This window comes from Ziziphus jujuba, chromosome 1 (assembly GCF_031755915.1).
Source record: "Ziziphus jujuba cultivar Dongzao chromosome 1, ASM3175591v1".
NCBI lineage: Eukaryota > Viridiplantae > Streptophyta > Magnoliopsida > Rosales > Rhamnaceae > Ziziphus > Ziziphus jujuba.
In genome coordinates, this window is record NC_083379.1 from 12814777 (window position 1) to 12837094 (window position 22318).

The 22318-nt window shown below is 33.3% G+C and overlaps 4 protein-coding genes and 1 pseudogene across 4 annotated transcripts; all 5 read right to left on the reverse strand.

The window, feature by feature from the left end:
* Nucleotides 1–1417: 1417 nt before the first annotated feature.
* On the reverse strand, nt 1418–3988 carry LOC107414686 (monolignol oxidoreductase AtBBE-like 13; annotated as a pseudogene).
* Nucleotides 3989–4423: 435 nt separating this feature from the next.
* Nucleotides 4424–6331, reverse strand: LOC107414697 (monolignol oxidoreductase AtBBE-like 13). The gene has a single exon (XM_016022857.4). The coding sequence runs from the start codon at nt 6231–6233 to the stop codon at nt 4602–4604; it is 1632 nt and encodes a 543-aa protein (XP_015878343.3). The 5' UTR covers nt 6234–6331; the 3' UTR covers nt 4424–4601.
* A 2107-nt stretch (nt 6332–8438) lies between these two features.
* LOC107414696 (monolignol oxidoreductase AtBBE-like 13) lies at nt 8439–10326 on the reverse strand. The gene has a single exon (XM_016022856.4). The coding sequence runs from the start codon at nt 10278–10280 to the stop codon at nt 8595–8597; it is 1686 nt and encodes a 561-aa protein (XP_015878342.4). The 5' UTR covers nt 10281–10326; the 3' UTR covers nt 8439–8594.
* A 3982-nt stretch (nt 10327–14308) lies between these two features.
* LOC125420664 (monolignol oxidoreductase AtBBE-like 15) lies at nt 14309–16265 on the reverse strand. Its single transcript, XM_048467395.2, has one exon. The coding sequence runs from the start codon at nt 16159–16161 to the stop codon at nt 14527–14529; it is 1635 nt and encodes a 544-aa protein (XP_048323352.1). The 5' UTR covers nt 16162–16265; the 3' UTR covers nt 14309–14526.
* A 3668-nt stretch (nt 16266–19933) lies between these two features.
* Nucleotides 19934–22318, reverse strand: LOC125418093 (monolignol oxidoreductase AtBBE-like 13). The gene has a single exon (XM_016012249.4). The coding sequence runs from the start codon at nt 22213–22215 to the stop codon at nt 20593–20595; it is 1623 nt and encodes a 540-aa protein (XP_015867735.3). The 5' UTR covers nt 22216–22318; the 3' UTR covers nt 19934–20592.

A 22318-nucleotide genomic window follows, 5' to 3' on the forward strand; every position in this document is an offset into this window, starting at 1 on the left:
CTCATTCTCTGCCTCTCAAAGAAAGAAATCGAATTCCAGCTCATTCTCTGCCTCTCAAAGAAAGAAATCGAATTCCCAGCTCATTCTCTGCCTCTCAAAGTCAGTTTTAAATCTCTCAAATCATTCGTCGAACAATCATTGTCAAACTTCAGGCTCTTAGATTGAAAAGGAATATTGAATGTATACAATATTCATGGTGAGGTTTGGATTTGTATTGACTTTGTAGAGTTCAAATGATAATGTCAACTTCTACCTGCGTCGGTGTATCCTTCATATCTTCTTTAATATTGCTTTGAGAATTCTTTTCTTTGATTCGGGAGCGTTTGACTTTCAATATTTGAATGGAAAAATCTGGTTGTGTAAACCATCTGCCGTTTCATACATGATGACGTTATCCAACTCAATTTCTATCATTTAAAATTTTGAATTCCTTTATTTTTCCTTGTTAAACTTATCCTTTATTTTTACTTTTTCCTTTTATTTTCCTTCCCTTGTTTCATTTATTTTAAGGCAGAGGTTTTAAATTTCTCTTTTTTTTAAGGTAATTGGACTATATTTAATCCAAAATCTTTAGTTTTAGAAAAATGGTCATTATCATTAAATTGTCCATAAACTGTCCATCGAGTTAGAAGTTTTAAAGACCTAGCACAAATAAAAGATAACTAGAGATTGATTAAGCTCAAATCAAGTTTTTAATATTTTGAATAATTAAGATGTTCTTTTTCATTTTACATCAAAGCCTAAGATTTTTATATCTATTTATCACTGATCCTAATATGGTTTATTTTTTTCTAAATAGTATTTTAGTTTGTAATTAAATCTATTTTAATTATTTTTTAATTTTAAATCCTAATTTTTGATGTAATATAAAAACTAATACAAAAAAATTTGATATTAAAATTATTAAATTGTTCTAATTTGAATCTGACTTACTTAAAAGATAATTAGAATTAAAGTAATTATTTTAAGAAAAAAGTCAAAGTTTTTATATTTCTAAATTAATATATAGATATATGTATCAGTATAACATTATAAGGTAACATGACCGCAACATATCTTGTTACTAAATGAGTCATACTAAAAATATATATAAAAAATGTATATATACCTTAAGCCGGCTAGACTAACCAAAATATAACTCTTATCAGTTAGTATTTATAAAAGATTAAGAAATCTATTAGATTTAGCGTTAACAAAGTGACGCGTTTTAATTTCTCCTTTACAAATAATAAAAACCGACTACTAGTTTCCTGGTGCTAAAAGAAGCTGACATGGCACGGGCAACCAGCTTGATAATGTTTTAATCTTCAACCCACCTATTATCTTTAATGTACTTGCTAAGTTTGACCCAATAATAAAACCATTAAAAATACATTTTCCATCAAATTTAGGTAAAATCTCTTTCCCTTCTAATTTAATATATATTATAATTTCCTACAAAAAAAATAATAATAATAAAACAAAATAATAAATGAAGGCAAAGAGTGGCTAAAAGCCTAAAACAATTGATGAACTGCAGCTCTTATCCTACATTTTTATTTTTCTTAGGTAGAATATTCCATATATATATTCCTTTACTTTTCTTGGGGCACAAGAAATTAAAGAGGTGGGATGCTCTGTTCATGCCTGAAGAAGTTATCGGGGTCAACTTTACTCTTCACCTTTACCAATCTCTCAAAATTATTCTTGAAATACTTCTTAGCCCAAACACTTGCCTCTGCATAACTTGTGCTGTTTTTTTTGTTCATACCCAGATCAAGATCTCTATAGTTCACATATGCTTCTCTAGGAAACTTTGAAACATACAGAGCCATGTAATTGTAAAGCTTCCTAATCCAGTCTATATGCTTTGCCGTGCCATTTTCTCCATCATTCCATGCGGTTATGTACTGAACCATGAAGATTGTGATAAATATCAATGCCGACTTAACTCCCTAGAAGAATCTAGAATTATCTTGTTTTCTCTTTAAAAATGGAGAACAACTAGTGCCTTGGAAGTGGTGAGAAAAATATCTATAATTAAATATTTCTAGAAGTATCTACAACCTACTTTCTCTTCTATAAATAGGTGATGATGTATGAGTTAGGTATCATGTCCAAAAGCAATAGAAAAAAGAGAGAGTGCTTATGTGTGAGTGTGAGTGTGTGTCCTTTGAGTGAGAAGAGTGTGAAAAGGTGTTTTGTGTCCTAGTGTAAGTCAAAAATCAAGTGAGTGTGAGTGTGTTAGTGTGTGTTGCTCATTTGTGTGAGTGAGTGTGTTGCTCTCTTTATACGTGAGAGTGTACCAATTGTTTTATATTAATAAAAATCAATTTTCTTGGTTTCTCCTTTAAGTCCTCTGTCTCCAACAGATTGTTCCACTTCTGTGAGGAAAAGGAGTTTCAGACTCTGAAATCTTGCTCATTTTCCCGCCATATGGAGTCCAAATAACCAGGGGATTCTCTTCTTTCAGTAACCATTGCCATAGACCTTCAAGAGCGTTTTCTGATATGGGATTTCTCACAAAGTCCGATTTACCTTTGTAATAGGTTATGAATGAGGATTTTCTCTGAAGAATAACTTCGAGTGGAGTTCCACTTGGGAAGCCTGCCATGTAAATCACAGATTCAATCCAATTCATTTCAATACAATCTCTTCGCTTCAAACCCAATTCAGGAAAGCTTTTCTGCATTACTTGGAGTAGTGTACTAGTATTTCCAAGAAACAAAGAATTATAAGAGGTTGAGATTGTTCTATTGCTGCCGACTTTTGCAGGGACAAGGAGGACCCTAACGAATAGATCTTCATCAAGCTTATCTACAACTTGTTGCCATCTATGGAGGAGCTTTGTGGCACCTTGCTTTAATGTCCTATTAACTGTGAAGGCTGTCAAAGTTTCTGGGGACTCGTACTAGCTTAATCTTCCACCAAAGAATGATTCCAAAACTTGCTCCTCCACCTCCTCTGATTGCCCAGAAAAGATCTTCTCCCATGGCTGCTCGATCAAGAATCCTGCCATTAGCATCAACGATTCGAGCATCAATGACATTATCAGCGCCAAGACCATATTTTCGAAGCAACGAGCCATATGCTCCTCCAGTTATATGTCCACCAATGCCTAAAGTGGTGAAAGTCCCACCAGGGAAGGCATGGATTTTGCTTTTCTCTGCTATTCTATAATAAACTTCACCTATAGTGGCACCTGCCTGAACCCATGCACTGCTTTCTTGGATATTAACATTAATTGATCGAAGTTTGGCAATGTCTACAACAATGAAAGGCGTTTCTATTAAAGACACATAGGAAATGCCTTCATAATCATGCCCTCCACTTCGTATTCTGAGATGAAACTTAAGCTGTTTTGAACAAATAACAGCAGCTTGGATATGAGAATCATGAAAGGGTGTGAAAATAAACTCTGGCTTTGGCGTTGAAGGCTCTACAAACCTGAGGTTCTGTGCTGAAGATTGTAGCACAGAAGTAAATGAAGAATTTTTGGGGTTGAAAAAGGCATTGGATATGGGAATGGAAACATTAGACTGAAGTGAGGCACATTCGATAAATTTGTTTAGGGCTGAAATTGAAATTGCCTGAGATACTGATTGGAGAAGAAGAAGAAACAGAAAGAGTAAGGAAGAGTTTGAAAGAACCTTGTCTAACTTTGCAATCAGTTTCTTAGTTTGTGTTCAAGTATGTTTGAAGTTATTATATAGACATAGCAGGTGATTTAGGTGCACTGTCGTGTAACGTAAACTTGGTATCATATACAAATCCCTGGGGGTGTAATGTGAATTGGAAATTCCTATGACATGGTTAAAGTCTTTTTAGTTTGGTAGAACGAGGTTGGACTGAGTCTTCAGTGTCAACAAAGTCCAGCTTCTTTTTCAATTTTAATTTCGTATCGTAAAATGAAGGTTTGTCAACTATTTTTCTTTTTCCCTTTCACAAATCTGCAAAGCGCTTGCTGTTTATTGATGCTTATCCACACCAACAATTGGAAAATCTTCATCTTTGAAATGCACGGAATAGCGGAAAACCAAAGAAAATAGACGCCATATATATATATATATATATATACACTTGTCAAAATAAGGACTCTTTAGGATTGGTCACTATTTGCTCCCCCACTTTTCCTGTCCGGAAAAAGTGGAAAAGTATATTTTTTTCATGAATTGTGAAAAAAATGATCTAAAAATAATAAAATAATCATTCGGTCGGCATAAAGAGAAAATGTAGAAGTATATTTTTCATGAATTGTGACAAAATGACTTCAAAATAATAAAATAATCATTCAATCAATGGTGTTTGAATTATATGTTGCCACATGAAAAAGAGACTTGGTTCTTTTTGGTTGTAGTATTTGTTCTTATCGGGGTAATTACCATCCATTATATCACCCAAAAAAAAAAAAAAAAGGAAAAAAAAAAAAGACAATGGATAAATCCAATATTTGTATTTGTTATTTAATTTCTTATTTTTCAAAGAAAACACTCATAACTAATTAAGAAAATAACTATCCTCATCAAATGTATTATTACATTATGAAGCCAATTAAGGCAACAAGGGCCTCATACAAATTTATTATCTATAGCCATTTCTCATGTCTCTGTAATATTCTCAAATTAAAAGATGTGGGGAATACTCTGTTCATGCCTGAAGAAGTTATCTGGGTCTACTTTGGTCTTTACACTTACCAATCTCTTGAAGTTAATGTCCTTGAAATACTTTATACCCCAAGCACTTGCCTCTACATAGCTTGTGTTGCTCTTCTTGTTAAACCCCAGATCAAGATCTCTATAGTTCACATAAGCTTCTCTTGGAAACTTTGAAACATAAGGAGCCATGTAATTGTAAAGCTTCCTAATCCAAGTCATGTGCTTTGCCTGGCTCTTTTCTCCATCTCTCCACGGAGACACATACTGAGCCATGAAGATTGTTCCATTTCTGTGGGGGAATGGAATTTCGTACTCTGAAATCTTGCTCATCATCCCCCCATATGGTGTCCAAAAGATCCCTGCAAAATCATCTTCCAGCAACCTTTTCCAAAGGCCTTCAAGACCATTTTCCGGTATGGGATTTTTCACAAAATCCGATTTGGCTTTGAAATAGGATTTGGATGTGGAATTTCTCTGAATCAGAATCTCTGGTGTAGTAGTTCCATTTGGGAAGCTTGCAATGTAAGCCACTGATCCAATCCAGCTTGTTTCAATGCAATCCTTTCTTGTCAAACCCAATTCCGGGAAGCTCTTTTTCATGACTCGCAGAAGTCTGTCGGCATCTCCAAGAAACACAGAATTGTAAGAAGTTGAGACAGTTCTGTTGGTTGTATTGCCGCTGGCATTGGCTGCTTGTATGAGAACTCTAATGAATAGATCTTCATCAAGCTTATCCACAACTTGTTGCCATCTATGGAGGAGCTTTGTAGCACCTTGTTCCAATGTCTTTGTAACTGTAAAAACTGTCACAGTTTCTGGTACAGGTACAAGTTTTATCTTCCACCAAAGAATGATTCCGAAGCTTGCTCCTCCACCTCCTCTTATTGCCCAAAACAGATCTTCTCCCATTTCTTTTCGATCAAGAATCCTTCCCTTAGCATCCACGATTTGAGCATCGATGACATTATCAGCACCAAGACCATATTTTCTCATCATTGGGCCGTATGCTCCTCCGGTTATGTGCCCACCAATGCCTAAACTGGTGCAGAGCCCAGCAGGGTATCCATGGATTTTACTCTTCTCTGCAATTCTATAATAAACTTCACCAATAGTTGCACCGGCTTGAATCCAAGCGCTGTTGTGTTTTATATCAACACTGATGGACCGGAGTTTGCCGAGGTCTACGAGGATGAATGGCATTTCAATTTCGGATACGTAGGAAAGGCCTTCATAGTCATGGCCTCCACTTCGGACTCTAAGATGTATTCCAAGCTGTTTGGAACAAATAACAGCAGCTTGGACATGAGATTCATGTAAAGGTGTGAAAATAAACTCCGGTTTAGGAACCGAGGGCTCCAAAAACCTGAGGTTCTGTGCAGAAGATTGTAGAACAGAAGTAAATGAAGAATTTTTTGGGGTGAAAAAGGCTGTGGAGATGGGAATGGAAAGAACAGAGTGAGCTGAGGCACATTGTATAAATTTGTCTAGAGTTGAAGTTGAAACTGCCAAAGATGGTAATTGAAGAAGAACAAAAAATTGAAAGAGCAGAGAAAAGGTCGAATAAACCATTCTAATTAACTTGGTTTCAGTTTCTTTCATTTGTTTTCCATCTACCTCTGTTTTGGTTTTGGTTTTTGTTTTCTTTTTAATTTTTGGTAATGATCTCTGTTTTGGTTATACAGACATTGCAGCTATAAAGGTTGGTGAGACTAGGATGTTGTTGAACTTAGAAAATTAATTGTGAAGATTTTGGACTGTTATGTGATTTTTAAATGTCCATGGAATTCTAAAATAAGATTTGTATTTCAGGTTTCTGGATAAAGAGCTATTTCCCGTGATTATTTGTAAATGACACAAGAATAAAATTAGGAAGCTTTTTGTTGTTTTTTTTTTTTATTTTTTTATTTTCAAACGTTAATATATTCTTAAAATGTTGAGGATTTCAAATGTACGCTAGTATCATGTCACTAATCTGTTTTTAGCAATTGTAATATTTAAACAATTTCGTAATGAGTTTCAATTCGTTCTCCTGGTGCCCAAAATTATAACAAAAATATGAAATAAGAAAGATGAGATATACTGTTTTTGGTAAAAGGAAAGACGAATGTCATCAACTCATCTCAAAACAAAGCTGAATAATTCATCACAAAAGAAAAAACAAAAGTTGAACGTATCTTCTAGACTCGAGAGTAGTTAGAATATTTATTGAAATTTTATTTTATATATATATATATAACTTTTCTATGGTGAATACCAAGTATCCACCATAATAGAGCTATATATATATAGTTTTTCTCATCCAAAAATATTTGAATATTTATTTGAAATTTCATCCGATTGCATGTAATGGACACCTTTTATTGTCTGTTATAAACAATTGGATTAATTCCCTTACAAAAATTTGAAACCACTATATATATATATATATATATTAACAAATTCAAATTTGGAATTATATTTGAAATATGTATCACTACTAGTATAAACATATTGTAAAAAAACAAAAACAAAAAAATTGTCACTTTTGTTAGTTTTGGCTTTTCTTTCTCTTCTTTTATGTTATTTTATGTTTTTGTCTATCAAGTGATAGATATTGTCACCCTGTCTTTCTTTGGTGGTTGCAGTAAGTTGTTTTCGTTTATTTTCCCCCACTAAAAACTGAAATCGTAATATGGTGATTTCATTTCATTGTATAGATCTAAACTTTTCACCTAGTGAAATAAAATATAATTTTTTTTATGGGAATAACATATAATAACTTGAATTTAAGATAACTTTCGTTGCGCGCATCTACTAAATTCGTTTTCAATCTTAACTACCCCCAATCTTTTTCTTTTTTTTTTAAATATACTTTTTCTTTTTTATGTTCATTTTTTCGATATACATTAAACCAATTTTTTCATATGTTAGATGTTTTTATCTCTTTGTTTATGAAATGTTGTCTTATAGCAAATTTAGTTCGCACATTTCTAATATCTCACTGTTGCTATTTCAAAATAAATAAATAACATCTTATTGAGCAAACTTTTTTAATTAGAAAATCATTGATTTAGTTAAATAAGGGTGCTTACTTAGCAAAGGTTTAAGAATTAAATAAAAAGATAATTAATATTTGATTTAAATATAAAATTTTAAAATATGTTAACTCTTAGCACTTGTTATATAATTATCTTTTATTTATGAAAGTCAAAAAATCTAAAGAATTTATGTGTATATATATATATATATATATCTATGATAGAGAAATGTTGTGTTGGAGCATATTTCTAACATAAATGGGAATTTGGTAATGTGTTAAGTGGAATAGAATAATCTCATAAGTAAAATAAATAAATAAATAAGTTATGGTTACCAATATGTTGTCAATAAAGGTGGGTATCACTTGTAACTTTGTTGTGTTGTCAAAGAAGTCCACCACGAACATGTGCCAATCCATCAGGAATATTGGGTTAAAATTCCATTCATATCCCACAGTGTTGGATGACCATCACTCATCATTATTATCGTTATTCAAGCAAAAGTATCTAAAGTTTATAGAAATCAATGCTGGGGCCGTTTACTCTTGGGTTTATGGTTCCATTACAGGTATCAAACCACGATGATTATCAGAATGCCTAAGTTTAATATGATCTGAGTGTGTTCTATGGGATAGTCCAGTGGTACAAGCCATTGAAAGCCACTGTAATAATAAATAATAATTAATAATAAATAACGAGTGTTTGGAGGTGATTCAAACCGAAAACTTGAAATACATGATGCCTCTACTTTAAGATCATAACACTTACATGATAAGAAAAACAAAGATAGAGAAGGCAACCATTCAATAATATAGAAAATTGTCACATTACTAATTTGTCAACAACAATGCCATAAAACATAATACTTGACACTTATAATATTATTATGAATGGGACCAAGCACTAGCTTATAACTAGAAACAAATTACCATAATCTAGAGGTCTAATCCTTCACATAACCGCTTTTTATAGGTCTTTTTCCTATTGGAAGAGTTGGGATGCTCTGTTCATGCCTGAAGAAGTTATCCGGATCAACTCTGCTCTTCACCTTAACCAATCTATAAAAGTTGTTCTTGAAATACTTAATTCCCCAAAAACTTGCCTCTGTGACACTCGTGCTGTTCTTCTTGTTCATCCCCAGATCCAGATCTCTATAATTCACATACGCTTCTCTTGGAAAATTTGAAACATAAGGAGCCATGTAGTTGTAAAGCTTCCTAATCCAATCCAAATGTTTTGCTGTGTTCTGTTCACCATCACTCCAACCAGTTAGGTACTGTATCATGAAGATCGTTCCTTTTCTGTGGGGAAATGGAGTGTCAGTCTCTGAAATCCTGCTCATCATGCCCCCATATGGGGTCCAAATACTCAAAGGACCATCTTCTTCCAAAAACCTTGTCCACAGACCTTCAAGTCCGGATTCGGGTATAGGCACTTTGACAAAATCCGATTTGGCTTTGAAAAAGTTCTGGCCTAAGGATTTCCCCTGGAGAAGAACTTCAGGTGGTGTTCCACTTGGTAAGCCTCCAATGTAAACAATGGATTTTATCCAACTTGTTTCAATGCAATCTTTACTCGTCAAACCCAATTCTGGGAAGCTTCTCTGCATAACTTGGAGTAGTCTATTAGCATCTCCAAGAAACAGGGCATTGTAAGCGGTTGAGACCGTTCTCTTTGTGGTATTGCCAACTCTTGTTGGTTGTATGATGACTCTGATGAATAGATCATCATCAAGCTTATCTACAATTTGTTGCCATCTGTAGAGGATTTTTGTGGCACCTTGTTCCAATGTCCTACTCACTGTGAAAACCGTCACAGTTTCAGGGACAGGCACCAATTTTATCTTCCACCAAAGAATGACTCCGAAACTTGCTCCTCCACCTCCTCTGATTGCCCAAAACAGATCTTCTCCCATGGCTGCTCTGTCAAGAATCCTGCCATTAGCATCGACAATTCGAGTATCCAAGACGTTATCGGCAGCCAGGCCGTATTTTCTCATCATTGAGCCGTATGCTCCTCCGGTTATATGCCCACCAATGCCCAAACTGGTGCAGAGTCCAGCAGGGTATCCATGAATTTTACTCTTCTCTGCAATTCTGTAGTAAACTTCACCATTGGTAGCGCCGGCTTGAATCCATGCGCTATTGGATTGGATATCAACATTGATTGATCGAAGTTTGGCAAGGTCTACAACGATGAAAGGCGTTTCGATTTCAGAAACATAAGAGAGTCCCTCATAATCATGTCCTCCACTTCGGACTCTGAGATGTAAACCAAGCTGTTTTGAACAAATGACGGCAGCTTGGACATGGGAATCTTGAAGGGGTGTGAATATGAACTCTGGCTTTGGCACTGAAGGCACCAAGTACCTGAGGTTTTGTGCTGTAGATCTTAGGACAGATGTGAATTGAGAAGTGTTTGGTGTGAAAATGGCTGAGGAAGGTGGAGGATTGGAATGAAGAGAATGAACTGAGACACACTGGAAAAACTTGGCCAGGATTTGAGATGAAGCTGACCATGAAGCAGATTGGAGAAGGATTAGGAATAAAAGCAATGTGGAAGATTTTGAAAGCATTTTGGTAGCTTGTTTCATTGTGTTAATTTGAATCCAACAAGTAAAACCCTGCATCCTTTATATGCATAAAATTTGTTTATATAAGCAGTAGTTAATGATTTCACAGGGAAAAAAAATAAAAAAATAATAAAAAAAAAAAAAAAGCAATGGTTAATGATCTATTGATAAGAGTAGCCTACGTTTGATGTAATGCAAACGTCATTTGTGAAAGGACTTATGGGAACCATTTTTGTGTCTACCATGGCTCCTAGGACGATCATTCTAATTAATTGTACTCTATGTCAATGCAAGATGTTTATATTCCATGTACCTACCTAAACAATTATTCTACGTGTAGAAAGTTGACTATGCTCCGTCAGTAGTTGTGAGAATCAAATGCTTAAAAAACCATTTCCCATTTTGTTTTTTTGTTTTTGTTGTTTTGAAAAAGAATAACAAATTGTGAATTATTAATTCTAGAGGAAAAATTCCTTTTTATTTATTTATTTGTTTATTTGAACATGATTAATTTTTGGAGTTTGTATGAGGGTATAATGGGTTTAGAATTTAAGTGACTCATAGGAGACTTAAAGATTGATACAATATTGTAAGCGCATGCATATATATATATATATATATATATTACTAATTTCTCTGTTTACTTTATAGTGTTCATTAAGCCAAAATAAGGTTATAATATGCAGACACGATTTAATATTGCAAATTTATACTTTGTTAACGATAATATAGATGATGAGAAATATAAGAAATTCTACAATAAGCCCCTATTGGTAAAAACAAATACAATAATAATAATAATAAATACTTAGATTAGAGCTTTCTGTTGTGTTGAGTTACTACCCGGTGTGTGTTGAGTTACTAAAGTTAGGAAACTTTTAATTATCAGATTGTGGAAAATAATTACTAGCTAAGGCACTCAACAATAGAAGAAATGACAAAAAGCTTGATGAAAATGTCACATTAATTTAGAAAAATATACACCATACCAAACCTGCTATATATATGCATGTATATATAGTAAATAAAATCCCATAAGCATATAGAAACTAGGAATTTTGTAGGCTTCACTCTCTGTTACTTAATTAGCTAGTAACCATATGATTCTAGGTAGGTGAAATAACTTCATGATCATCTACCATTTACCCAAAAAAAAAAAAAAAAAAAAAAATCTTCATGACTATCTACCCAACCAGGAAAAGCAAGCTAACTAAATTAAAAAGATGTCAAGGTATCTGTAAGACAAAAGAAGAATAAGAAGAAAAAATAAGAAAACAAGAAAAAAAAAATGGTGCTATATTATACATATAAATATATACATGCATATGTGTTGTAAATAATACATAATAATATGGTATTCCTGTTTTGCAGTACAGACACTAACTTTTGTAGCACTAGCTATAGCACATGCCCGTATAGGAAAGCAGTGGCAATGTCAAATTGGACACTTTGAGTGCCCATAAATTGTTCCTTTAATAAGGTTGGCTATTAGTTTTTCCTTGATTCACACTGAAAAACAAAGGCTCTCTCTTTGAAGGAATAAAAGATGAGTCTAGAAAAGATATTGCATCTATACATTTTTTCAAAGTTGGCACACACCAAAAGGCAGAGTATACATAATGCATTTCGTAGTGCATGTACCAAGAGATCATGGATATTATGTCAACCTTACGTAATAGTAACATATATGCTTACTCTAGTATTGAAGCGTTTTCATTATCTTCATCTTATAATTACCATTTAAAGAGAGAAAATATATATAGATATATATACATTGATAAAAATTTTATTTCAGTCTAAACTTTCTTTCCCTTTATATATATATATATATATGATTATCCATGCGTCTTAAATTTAATTATCTAAAAAAATCTGTCCCCTTCTAATGGATATGCGTGTTCTTTGGCATGCAGGATTTGATATTTAATTTATCTCTTAAACCTCCATTGCATGCTTAGATGCATATAGAATTTAACTAAGCCACCAACTATTGTCCACTTGAAGATTATTTTAGATTAGAAAAAGGAGGTTATAATATATATAATTTTCAGTAAGATTATTATTGTGGATAATTGTTGCACGTCATCTTTATAATAATTGTCGATATAATTTTTCCCCAAGCAACCATATGTAACTAAATAAATTAAATTAGTGACCAACCAAGAATAAAGTCTCTGAAAGGGAAGCACTATTAGAAGGTAGGTAGGTATAAGCAAATTATAAAGAGAGTAGTTTTTTTGGCACTTTATGTCAACATTTTTCTGGCAAGATAATCCCTGTACTTCATCATTTCTTTACCTCAAATTAAATGCTTTTGGTTGGAGATTGTAGTCTATAGCTACACTATCTGTGAAAGAATATACAAGTACTTGCCCAATGAGAATGCCCATAATATAGCAATTGAAGCAAGAGAATTGGATAAACAACATTGAGTTGTGTACAAGGTTTTTAATCATGTAGACTAATATGGACATGTAGCACCCAATTGTACTCAATTAAATATCTTCACCAGATCGTCATCCAATTCATGTAAGCAAATCACATATTGCACCAAGAAAAAAAAAAATCCACATATTTCACATATGTGCTTTAGTGCATCTACTGTGACGTGTGGTTCTATTAATGGAGGGTAGCTCGGTCCTTTCACTTGTAGGTGGCTTAGCGTATATAAGTTTGGGAGGATTTTGAGTGTGAAAAGGAGGAAGAACAGTAGAGGAGAAAAGAGAACTCTTTGGTATCTCAAATAAAGGCTAACGAGGAAGATTTGAAAAGAAAATAAGGGTTTCTTTTCTATGAGCATAACAAAAAGGAAATAGCACTATTATGGTAATTTTTTTTCTTGTATTTTTATTTGTAATCTTTGGATTTGTTGCTTATAGCTGTCAGGGTTCAAGGTAAATATATCTATTTAGATTCCGTTATCATTTTTTTTTTAAATTTAAATTATTAAAAAGTGAATGATCATTAAATTTATATTATGTTTTTAAGATATTCAATAGTAGAATCCAATCACAATCCATAGATATAGGGTTATTTGGTGTTATTTTGCTGCTGGTTATTTTTTGTGCTCTCCATTTTAACTTTGTATGATTAAAATTATTTTGTGTTTTTAGTTGGATCCTTGGGAAATGGCGCACAAGGCCAAGCGCTTAATATATTATTTTCACTTGGATGTTGCACAACATTTACCTTGGTCATGTATTGTCCAAATATTCTTTATTCGACTCCCCTCACAAAGTGCTTATATGAACATGTATAGTTTTCATTACATCTAAGTTTTCACATAAGTCTCTTTAAGGTATACATAAAATCTTCCTCCCCTAAAAAAACTGTGCAAAATCCCTCACAAATAGTGGACCATCTTGTTAAAGGAAACAACTTCCATTTCCTTCTCTGTTGGCATAAGTCTCCATCTCCTAAAAATTAATAAACAATCATCCTCTCATTCTTAGCATTTAGTTAGATACAGGCTACAGCTCACCAGACCCAAAAAAAAAACAAAAGAAAAAAAAAATTAATAAATTGACATTCGTCAAATTAGGGGATGTAAGATTTTTAGTCGCAGGTCTAAACAAATTGAGATCTCGTTTTTCCTTTCCTAATTTGAGGGGAAAAAAAATGGTTAATACTATATTACTTTTCCCCCTAGTTCCTTTTTTTCTTTTTTCTTTTTTCTTTTTCTTTTCTTTTTGGAACAGCAAAATTAAAGTTCCTTAACATTTTTTTTTTTTTTAATCCTTTCTTCTATCTACATTTCCCTGAAAAATCCAACTTCCAGACATACCTTAAGAAGCTTGGGTGAACTTTTGGATTCAGGGCGTAAAATTGTAAGTTAAATGAAAAATATTGTAACATTTTGTGAATTAAATTGTCACATCAGCTTTTGGTTCACAACTGTAAATGTAAATGTTACTATACATGGTTCACAACTGTTTGCAGGAGTAGTGAGTACTTATAGGTAGGGAGTGTTAAAATATTCTTCCCTAACTAGTTAGTTATCTTTAGTGTTGTTTTCTTAGGAAATTAACTTCGACATTTGATTGGTTAGTCCTTATCTCAAAAGTCACCCAAGTAAAACTCCACCGTAGCAAAAATCTACAATGTAAAGCATTATATATTCAAAGAAAGAAGGAAAAATACAAACCAATTGCATCACTTATCTACTGCAACAACTGCAAACCAAAATATATAATTACAGGGCCTTCTTTGTTAATTTTAATTTTGGCCACAATAAAAATTATATAAGCCATTATTGTTAAAAGAATAAAACGAGAAACAACTATGTATCTCAATATATTGCTCTTCACCATATATCTTTTTCTAGCTCATCCATGCAGTGATTGTTAGGTGAAAGGGGTGGTATGCTCTGCTCATGCCTGAAGAAGTTATCAGGATCAACTTTGGTCTTTATCTTTACCAATTTGTTGAAGTTGTCCTTAAAATACTTGTTTCCCCAAACACTTGCCAATATGAAGCTTGTGCTGCTCTTCTTGTTCATCCCAAGATCAAGATCTCTGTAGTTCACATAAGCTTCTCTTGGAAACATTGAAACGTAAGGACCCATGTAGTTATATAGCTTCCTAATCCAATCTATGTGCTTCTCCGCGTCTTCATTTTCGTCTGACCACAAACTCAGGTACTGGATCATGAAAATGGTTCCATTTCTGTGAGGGAAAGGGATTTCATTCTCCGAAATCTTGCTCATCATCCCTCCGTATGGAGTCCAAATAGTCAATGGATTATCTTCTTCCAACAATCTTTTCCATAGACCTTCAAGAGCGGTTTCGGGTATAGGATCTTTGACGAAATCCGATTTGGCTTTGAAGTAGTTCTTGAATGTAGATTTCCCCTGGAGAAGAACTTCAGGAGCAGTTCCACTTGGGTATCCAGCAATGTAAAGAACAGATTCAATCCAGCTTGTTTCAGTACAATCTTTTCTTTTCAAACCCAATTCAGGGAAGCTCTGTTCCATAATTTTAAGCAGTCTATCAGTGTCTCCAAGAAACAGAGAATTGTAAGCCGTTGAGATTGTTTTCTTCCCACCATCACCACTGGCTTGCTGTATGATGACTCTAATAAACAGATCTTCATCAAGCTTATCAACAATTTCTTGCCATCTATGCAGTATCTTTGTCGCACCTTGCTCCAACGTCTTAGTCACTGTGAAAACAGTTACAGTAGCTGGAACAGGTACCAGTCTAATCTTCCACCAGAGAATGATTCCGAAACTCGCTCCTCCTCCACCTCTGATTGCCCAAAAGAGATCTTCTCCCATGGCTGCTCGATCAAGAATTCTCCCAGTAACATCTACGATACGAGCATCCACCACATTATCAGCACCAAGCCCATATTTTCTCATCATTGAGCCGTATGCTCCACCGGTTATATGCCCACCAATGCCTAAGCTGTTGCAGAGTCCAGCGGGGAAGCCATGGACTCTGCTTTTCTGAGCAATTCTGTAGTAAACTTCACCGACAGTGGCTCCGGCTTGAGCCCAAGCGCTGTTATCATTGATATCGACGTGGATCGATCGAAGTTTTTTGAGGTCTACAATGACGAAAGGCTTCTCCATTGCAGAGACGTAAGAGAGGCCCTCATAGTCATGGCCTCCACTTCGGACTCGAAGGTGGATATCGAGCTGTTTCGAGCAAATGACAGCAGCTTGGACATGGGAATCGTCGAATGGTGTGAATATGAAATCAGGCTTTGGAACTGAAGGCATCAAATACCTAAGGTTTTGTGCAGAAGATTGTAGGACGGAGGTGAATGAAGAATTGCTTGGGGTGAAAAATGCTTTGGAGATCGGAATTGAAAGGTTTGAATAAACTGAGACACATTTTATGAAATCGTCAAGAATTGCAGCTGTTGAAACAATACATGAAGCTGATTGCAGAAGGGCAAAAAATAGTAAGAGAAGGTTAGATTTTGGAAGCACCATGCTCAATTTTCTTCAGCTTACTATACTTTGTTGTTTTTGTCTAAGTAATCTCTTTGGTGGCCACTATATGTATATATATATATGGCGGGGACACTAGGATGACCACTTTAGTACTCTATCTTAATTTTATGTTTTTTTATCGATGAAGAAATTGTTCTCCCAATTCTTATTCAAATTAATGCGTACAAGTATAAAATTGATTTATTCCAACATAAATTTTGGACAAAATATTTTTTTTTTCCAATGTGCAATCATTAAGCTAGTTTATGTCAATTTATTATTGTAGCTTTTGGAAAATTTGAGGAATATTTTTATTTGTCTATGTCATTCATTCTTTTTCCGTAAGTGAAAAAAGATAAAATAAATGTGAAAGACAAGAAAATTTCCATTAGGTAAAATTGAAGACAACGCTATATAAACTAGTTAAGGAAACGTTGAACTTGTAAGGTACACTAAAGAATACCATGAAGAATTGTTCATTGAGCCACCAAGACTTGCATTTAAAGCAAAGCAATTAGAATAATTTTAGCAAAGCAATATATAGAATAAGTGTACAATAAAATATATGTGTCGTGAAACCGTTCTGTAGGCTAGCTTCAGGAAACAATATATTGTTTCTCCACATCTGGTATACACAAAAATATTGATTTTTTTTTTCTTGTTTTTGCTAACATACAAAAATACTGAATTATATATTAAAATGAAACAAATTGTATTAGAATTAATTGAAACAAATTGTATTAGAATTAATTGTTTAGAAAGATATATAGATTGATGCACAGACGGTAAAGTCAAAAAATATATTATAATCACCCAATATTTTTCATATAATATATAGATACTACAATTAATGTCCTTCTTGTTTTATTTTGATAATATTTTGCCTATTAAATATTAATCATTACTGTTTCTAGCTGAGAAAAAATATTTGTCACTAAATGGTGTTTAGCCAAAACCCTATTATGTGATTGGGCTCTAAGCACCTTCTAGTCACAAGCAAATTTGGACATTTTCTCAAAGCAAAAATAATAATAATAAATGAACTAATTCATTGGTGACAAAGAAATATAATTTTAGTATCAAAAGTCAATTGTGGTTGAAAAAATATTCTTTGTGGTTCAAGGTTTGGATGTCCATCAAATTATAATTTATAATTATAGCATTTGTATGGATATTTTACTAACCTAAAAACGACTATTTATTTTCCCAAATACGCACGCTTTGACACTGTAGTTTTCAAATTATCTGTAAAATCTTGACTTAAAGACTTAAAGTTCAGTACTATATGAAAAGCGCAAACGGATATGGTTGTTCAGAAGAAATGGAAAATTGAAATCTGTATCTCATGGAGTTTGGTAAGTTTAATTTAGCAAGCTCTTGAATAGCTAAATTAGTGAATTCAATATAATATTGAAGGTTTAAATGCTCTTTTGCTATCTTTCAATTTTATGTTGGGGTCTCCCTTCTTTGGTTTTGAGTTGAATTTTCACTGACATGATTTTTGTGCAAGAGACCTTACATGGTCAAAGAATTTTTCTTTCTACCTTTAACATTGAAAAAAAATTATACACAATTATATTGCTGTATCAGTGATATGTGAAATGGTACAATGAATCACCCATAATTAAATAATAAATATTTTGGAAAATTATACATACTTTATATAGATCATCAAATTTATGTTCCAAGTGATTATTGATGTAACATGGTATGATAGTATACATATAAGTTTTTCTCAAGTAAATGAATGCACTGTAGTAGGCAGGCAATCCGTTTCCTGCTATCAGTAGCATGTTTTAGTTTCAAGTTGAAATTTCAGATTGAGAGATTCTTATAAATATATATATATATATATATATATATTCGGACTAAATTTTGGACCACCCTATTAGTTATAGAACATTATGAAAAAGAATTAAAATTTATTACATAAAATCAAACTCAAATAAACTAATATAGAGTTTTTATCTCTTCTTACTTCGCAAAAAAATTCACAGAGGCTATTGTGTATGGGTACGTATCAAATCTTTTACCAACATGTTTTTTTTTTTTTTCCTTTTTTTTTTTTTTTCCTGGATCATACCAACACGTTAGGTAAGTGGTAAAAACTAAAATATGTGAATAGTTGACAGATTAATTTAATATAATGTGGATGAGTAAATTATGAAAATTTCAAAAAAAAAAAAAAGATAAATTCTAGAAAGAGAAGTTCTAATATCACTACCAAACGAACTCTGTATACTTTCATTGAAAATTTATATTTTTATCCTTATTTAAAATTATCATTAAAGATATTTACTAATTAAACAATTTATGTTCAGAAGTATAAAATTAATCATTTTAAGTGTGTTCAAAATTGAATATCTTAAATTTATTTAGAAGTATGCTATTTAACATTTTTAAATATGAATATCTCAAGATTTATAAGTATATAACTAAACATTTTAAATGCATTTAAAAGTATGCAATTGAACATTTTTAAAAATGCTCGTAAGTTTAATACTGAACATTTCAATGAATACATCTTTTCATTATCCAAAAATGTTCTAACCAAAAAAACAATTTTATGGAATTTCTATGACTACCAATCTCATCCAAAAATGTTGCGAAAAGGTTTTTGTAGAATTGCGTTTGATTTATGAGCTATTTGCGAAAACATATAATATATATATATATATATATATATATATATATATATATATATATATATATATATATATTGGCTTAACTAAGATTTATGAATTATGAGTATTTTAAGTATTAGAAATATTATATAAAGTTATTTTATATTTTTTATATATTTAATGGTAGTATGTAAAGAATGATACTGAATAGAATTCTTTTAGAATTGTGAAAAAAAACATTTTTTTCTTAAAAAAAGGATATAAAACCCCATTTAATAATTGATGAAATTAGTGGAAATATAAACTTTTTTTTTTTTAATGAGAATCTTACCGTGTTTGAATAGTTATTAAGAGATGGAAAATAATGGACCCACTGACAATTTTTCAATTTTTTTTTTTTATGTAAATGGAAAAGTTGTTCCATCCATAAAGATTTTGAGATTTCCTATGAAATTAGTTATGTGGATTTTCTAAAAATAAATTTTTAATTTTAATTTTCTAACACAAAATTTGATTTAATTAATTTTAAATTCTAAAAGTTCTATTATTAAAAGAAAAAAAAAACTGTACAGAAGGAAAACAATTTTCTAAAATAGAAGCAATCTCCAAAAATTAATAAAAGTTCTTTCAAAACTTTGAAACTTTGGAAATAACTAAAATAATGCTACTTTTGTTATGATATTGTGTGAAGCCTGATCAATTCTATTTACAATTTGATCCAAGCTTCGTACATCCTCCAATCTTAGGACGTATTTGACATAGTCTTTGAAAATATTTGAATAACTTTTAAGTAGTACGGGCCTTTTAAATACTATAGACCTTTATTAGCATTTTTAACTAAAATTAATGAAGAGTGGTCCTCTCTAAAAGCAAGAGAAGCAGAAAAAGAAGCAAAAAGCTTCTGTGCCAAAACAAGATCCTAAATTTTGGAGAGGCCCAAGTGACACCATGTCACAGAGGAGGAGAGTGTATGTAGTTAATTTGGTAGTCTCAGAAGATAAAAGGATAACATAAAACGAATTTGCTGAGCTAGCCCATAAAGGAAAACTCAAAGCTCAAGCTTAGTCCAAAAATTTCTGGTAGTGATTTATTCTTGGGCTTTCTAGCATCAGGCAGCTTCAGGCCGGATTCTCAATCAAATTTACATCATTGGGCTTTTTTTTTTCTTTTTTCTTTTTTCTTTTTTTTCAAACGTCTAAGCCATTGTTTCTTATTATTGACCCCCATGTCAAAGGAAAGAGAACATAGCCTTAGCCACCAATTATTGCTAAATGACCAATATGTCACTTCTGGTCTTTACAGTGACGCATGTCCATGGTGGAGGATAATCTGACTTTTTCAGATAACGTATGTGTAGGAAAAGAGATACAGATGCAAAAAGCATATTGTAACAATTACATATTAAATATTTTATTTTCTCTGGCCCAAGTAGGATCTTGCTTCATTATGAAGACAGCCTAGTGGCAAAGAAACAAATTTCTTTGGTAAAAGTCCGAAGTTGGAACCCCCATCTTCAATATAAAGCATAATAAATAGATAAGTAGTAGTATCTTATCTTCCTCTTTGGGCCATTCCACTGAAATATTATCTGGTACATGTGCTTGTCAAACAGGCCAAATGGAAGAAAACAAACGACGTGCTCAATATCATCATTCACAACCTTTCATGTTTGTAACCCGCCCACAAATACAATTTTATTTTTATGAGACGGTATATAAAAAAATTTTAAAAACAAAAAACAAAAAACGAAAATAAAAAACAAAAACAAAATAATTCACAAAAAAACATGACCTGTTGCTGTGGCCCCCTAGCCTTTGATCGCTCTAAATTTGATTGGAAGAGGTGGGATGCTTTGTTCATGCCTGAAGAAATTATCAGGATCAACTTTGGTCTTCACCAATTGCAATCTGTAGAAATTCCACTTGAAATACTTATAACCCCAAACTCTTGCCGTTAAAAAGTCTTTGTCGCTCATCTTGTTAATTCCCAGATCAAGATCTCTATAGTTCACGTACGTTTCTCTTGGGAACTTTGACACATACGGAGTCATGTAGTTGTAAAGATTCCTGATCCAGTCTATATGCTTTGCCGTATTTTTTACTCCATCACTACCCCATGTAGACAAGTACTGGATCATGAAGATCGTTCCCTTTCTATGAGGAAATGGAATTTCTGTCTCTGAAATCTTGCTCATCATACCTCCATATGGTGTCCAAATACTCAGCGGACTATCTTCGGCTACTAGCCAATTCCACAGCCCATTAAGAGCTTTTTCGGGTATAGGTACTTTAACAAAATCCGATTTGGCTTTGAAATAGCTCTTGAATGTGGATTTTCCCTGGAGAAGAACTTCTGGCTTAGTCCCATTTGGGTAGCCTGCTATGTAAAGCACAGAACCAATCCAGCTCGTTTCGATGCAATCGTTTCTCGTCAAACCCAATTCGGGAAAGCTCTGCTGCATAACATCTAGCAGGTCATCTGCATCTCCAAGAAAGAGGGCATTGTAAGAGGTTGCTACACTTCTCTTGGTGGAATTTGCAATACTGGTTGGTTGAATGATGACCCTGATGAATAGGTCTTCATCAAGCTTATCTACAACCTGTTGCCATCTATGGAGGAGCTTTGTAGCTCCTTGTTCCAATGTCTTTGTAACAGTAAAAACCGTAACAGTTTCCGGAACGGGTACAAGATTTATCTTCCACCATAGGATTATCCCAAAGCTTGCTCCTCCACCTCCTCTGATTGCCCAGAAAAGATCTTCTCCCATGGCTTTTCGGTCGAGAATTCTCCCAGTGGCATCGACGATTCGAGCGTCAACGACGTTATCAGCACCGAGGCCATATTTTCTCATCATCGATCCATAAGCACCTCCAGTTATATGCCCACCAATGCCTAAACTGGAGCAAAGTCCAGCAGGGAAGCCATGGATTTCGCTTTTCTCAGAAATTCTATAGTAAACCTCGCCGACGGTGGCGCCGGCTTGTACCCATGCACTGTTATCATCTATGTCGACCTTGATGGACCGGAGTTTGGCGAGGTCGACGACGATGAAAGGCGTTTCGATTTCGGATACATAAGAGAGGCCCTCATAGTCATGGCCTCCACTTCGGACTCTAAGATGTAATCCAAGCTGTTTTGAACAAATGACAGAAGCTTGGACATGGGAATCACGAAGGGGTTGGAATATAAACTCTGGCTTAGGCACCGAAGGAACCAAGTACCTGAGGTTCTGTGCTGAAGATTGCAAAACAGTAGTGAATGAAGAAGAATTGTTTGGAGTGAAAATTGCTGAAGAAATTTGAATTGAACGATCGGAATGAAGTGTGACACATCGGATAAATTTGTTGAGGATTGAAACTGAGGCCGTACATGAAGCTGATTGTACAAGCATCAGAATTAGTAATAGAAAATATGATTTTTGAAGCATCATGGTTATAACGTTTCTTTCTTTCTGTTTTTTCGGTTTCCTTGTTTGTGTTCATGGAAGTAGTTTGTATATATATTATATATGGACCATGTTTACTTAAGCAAGA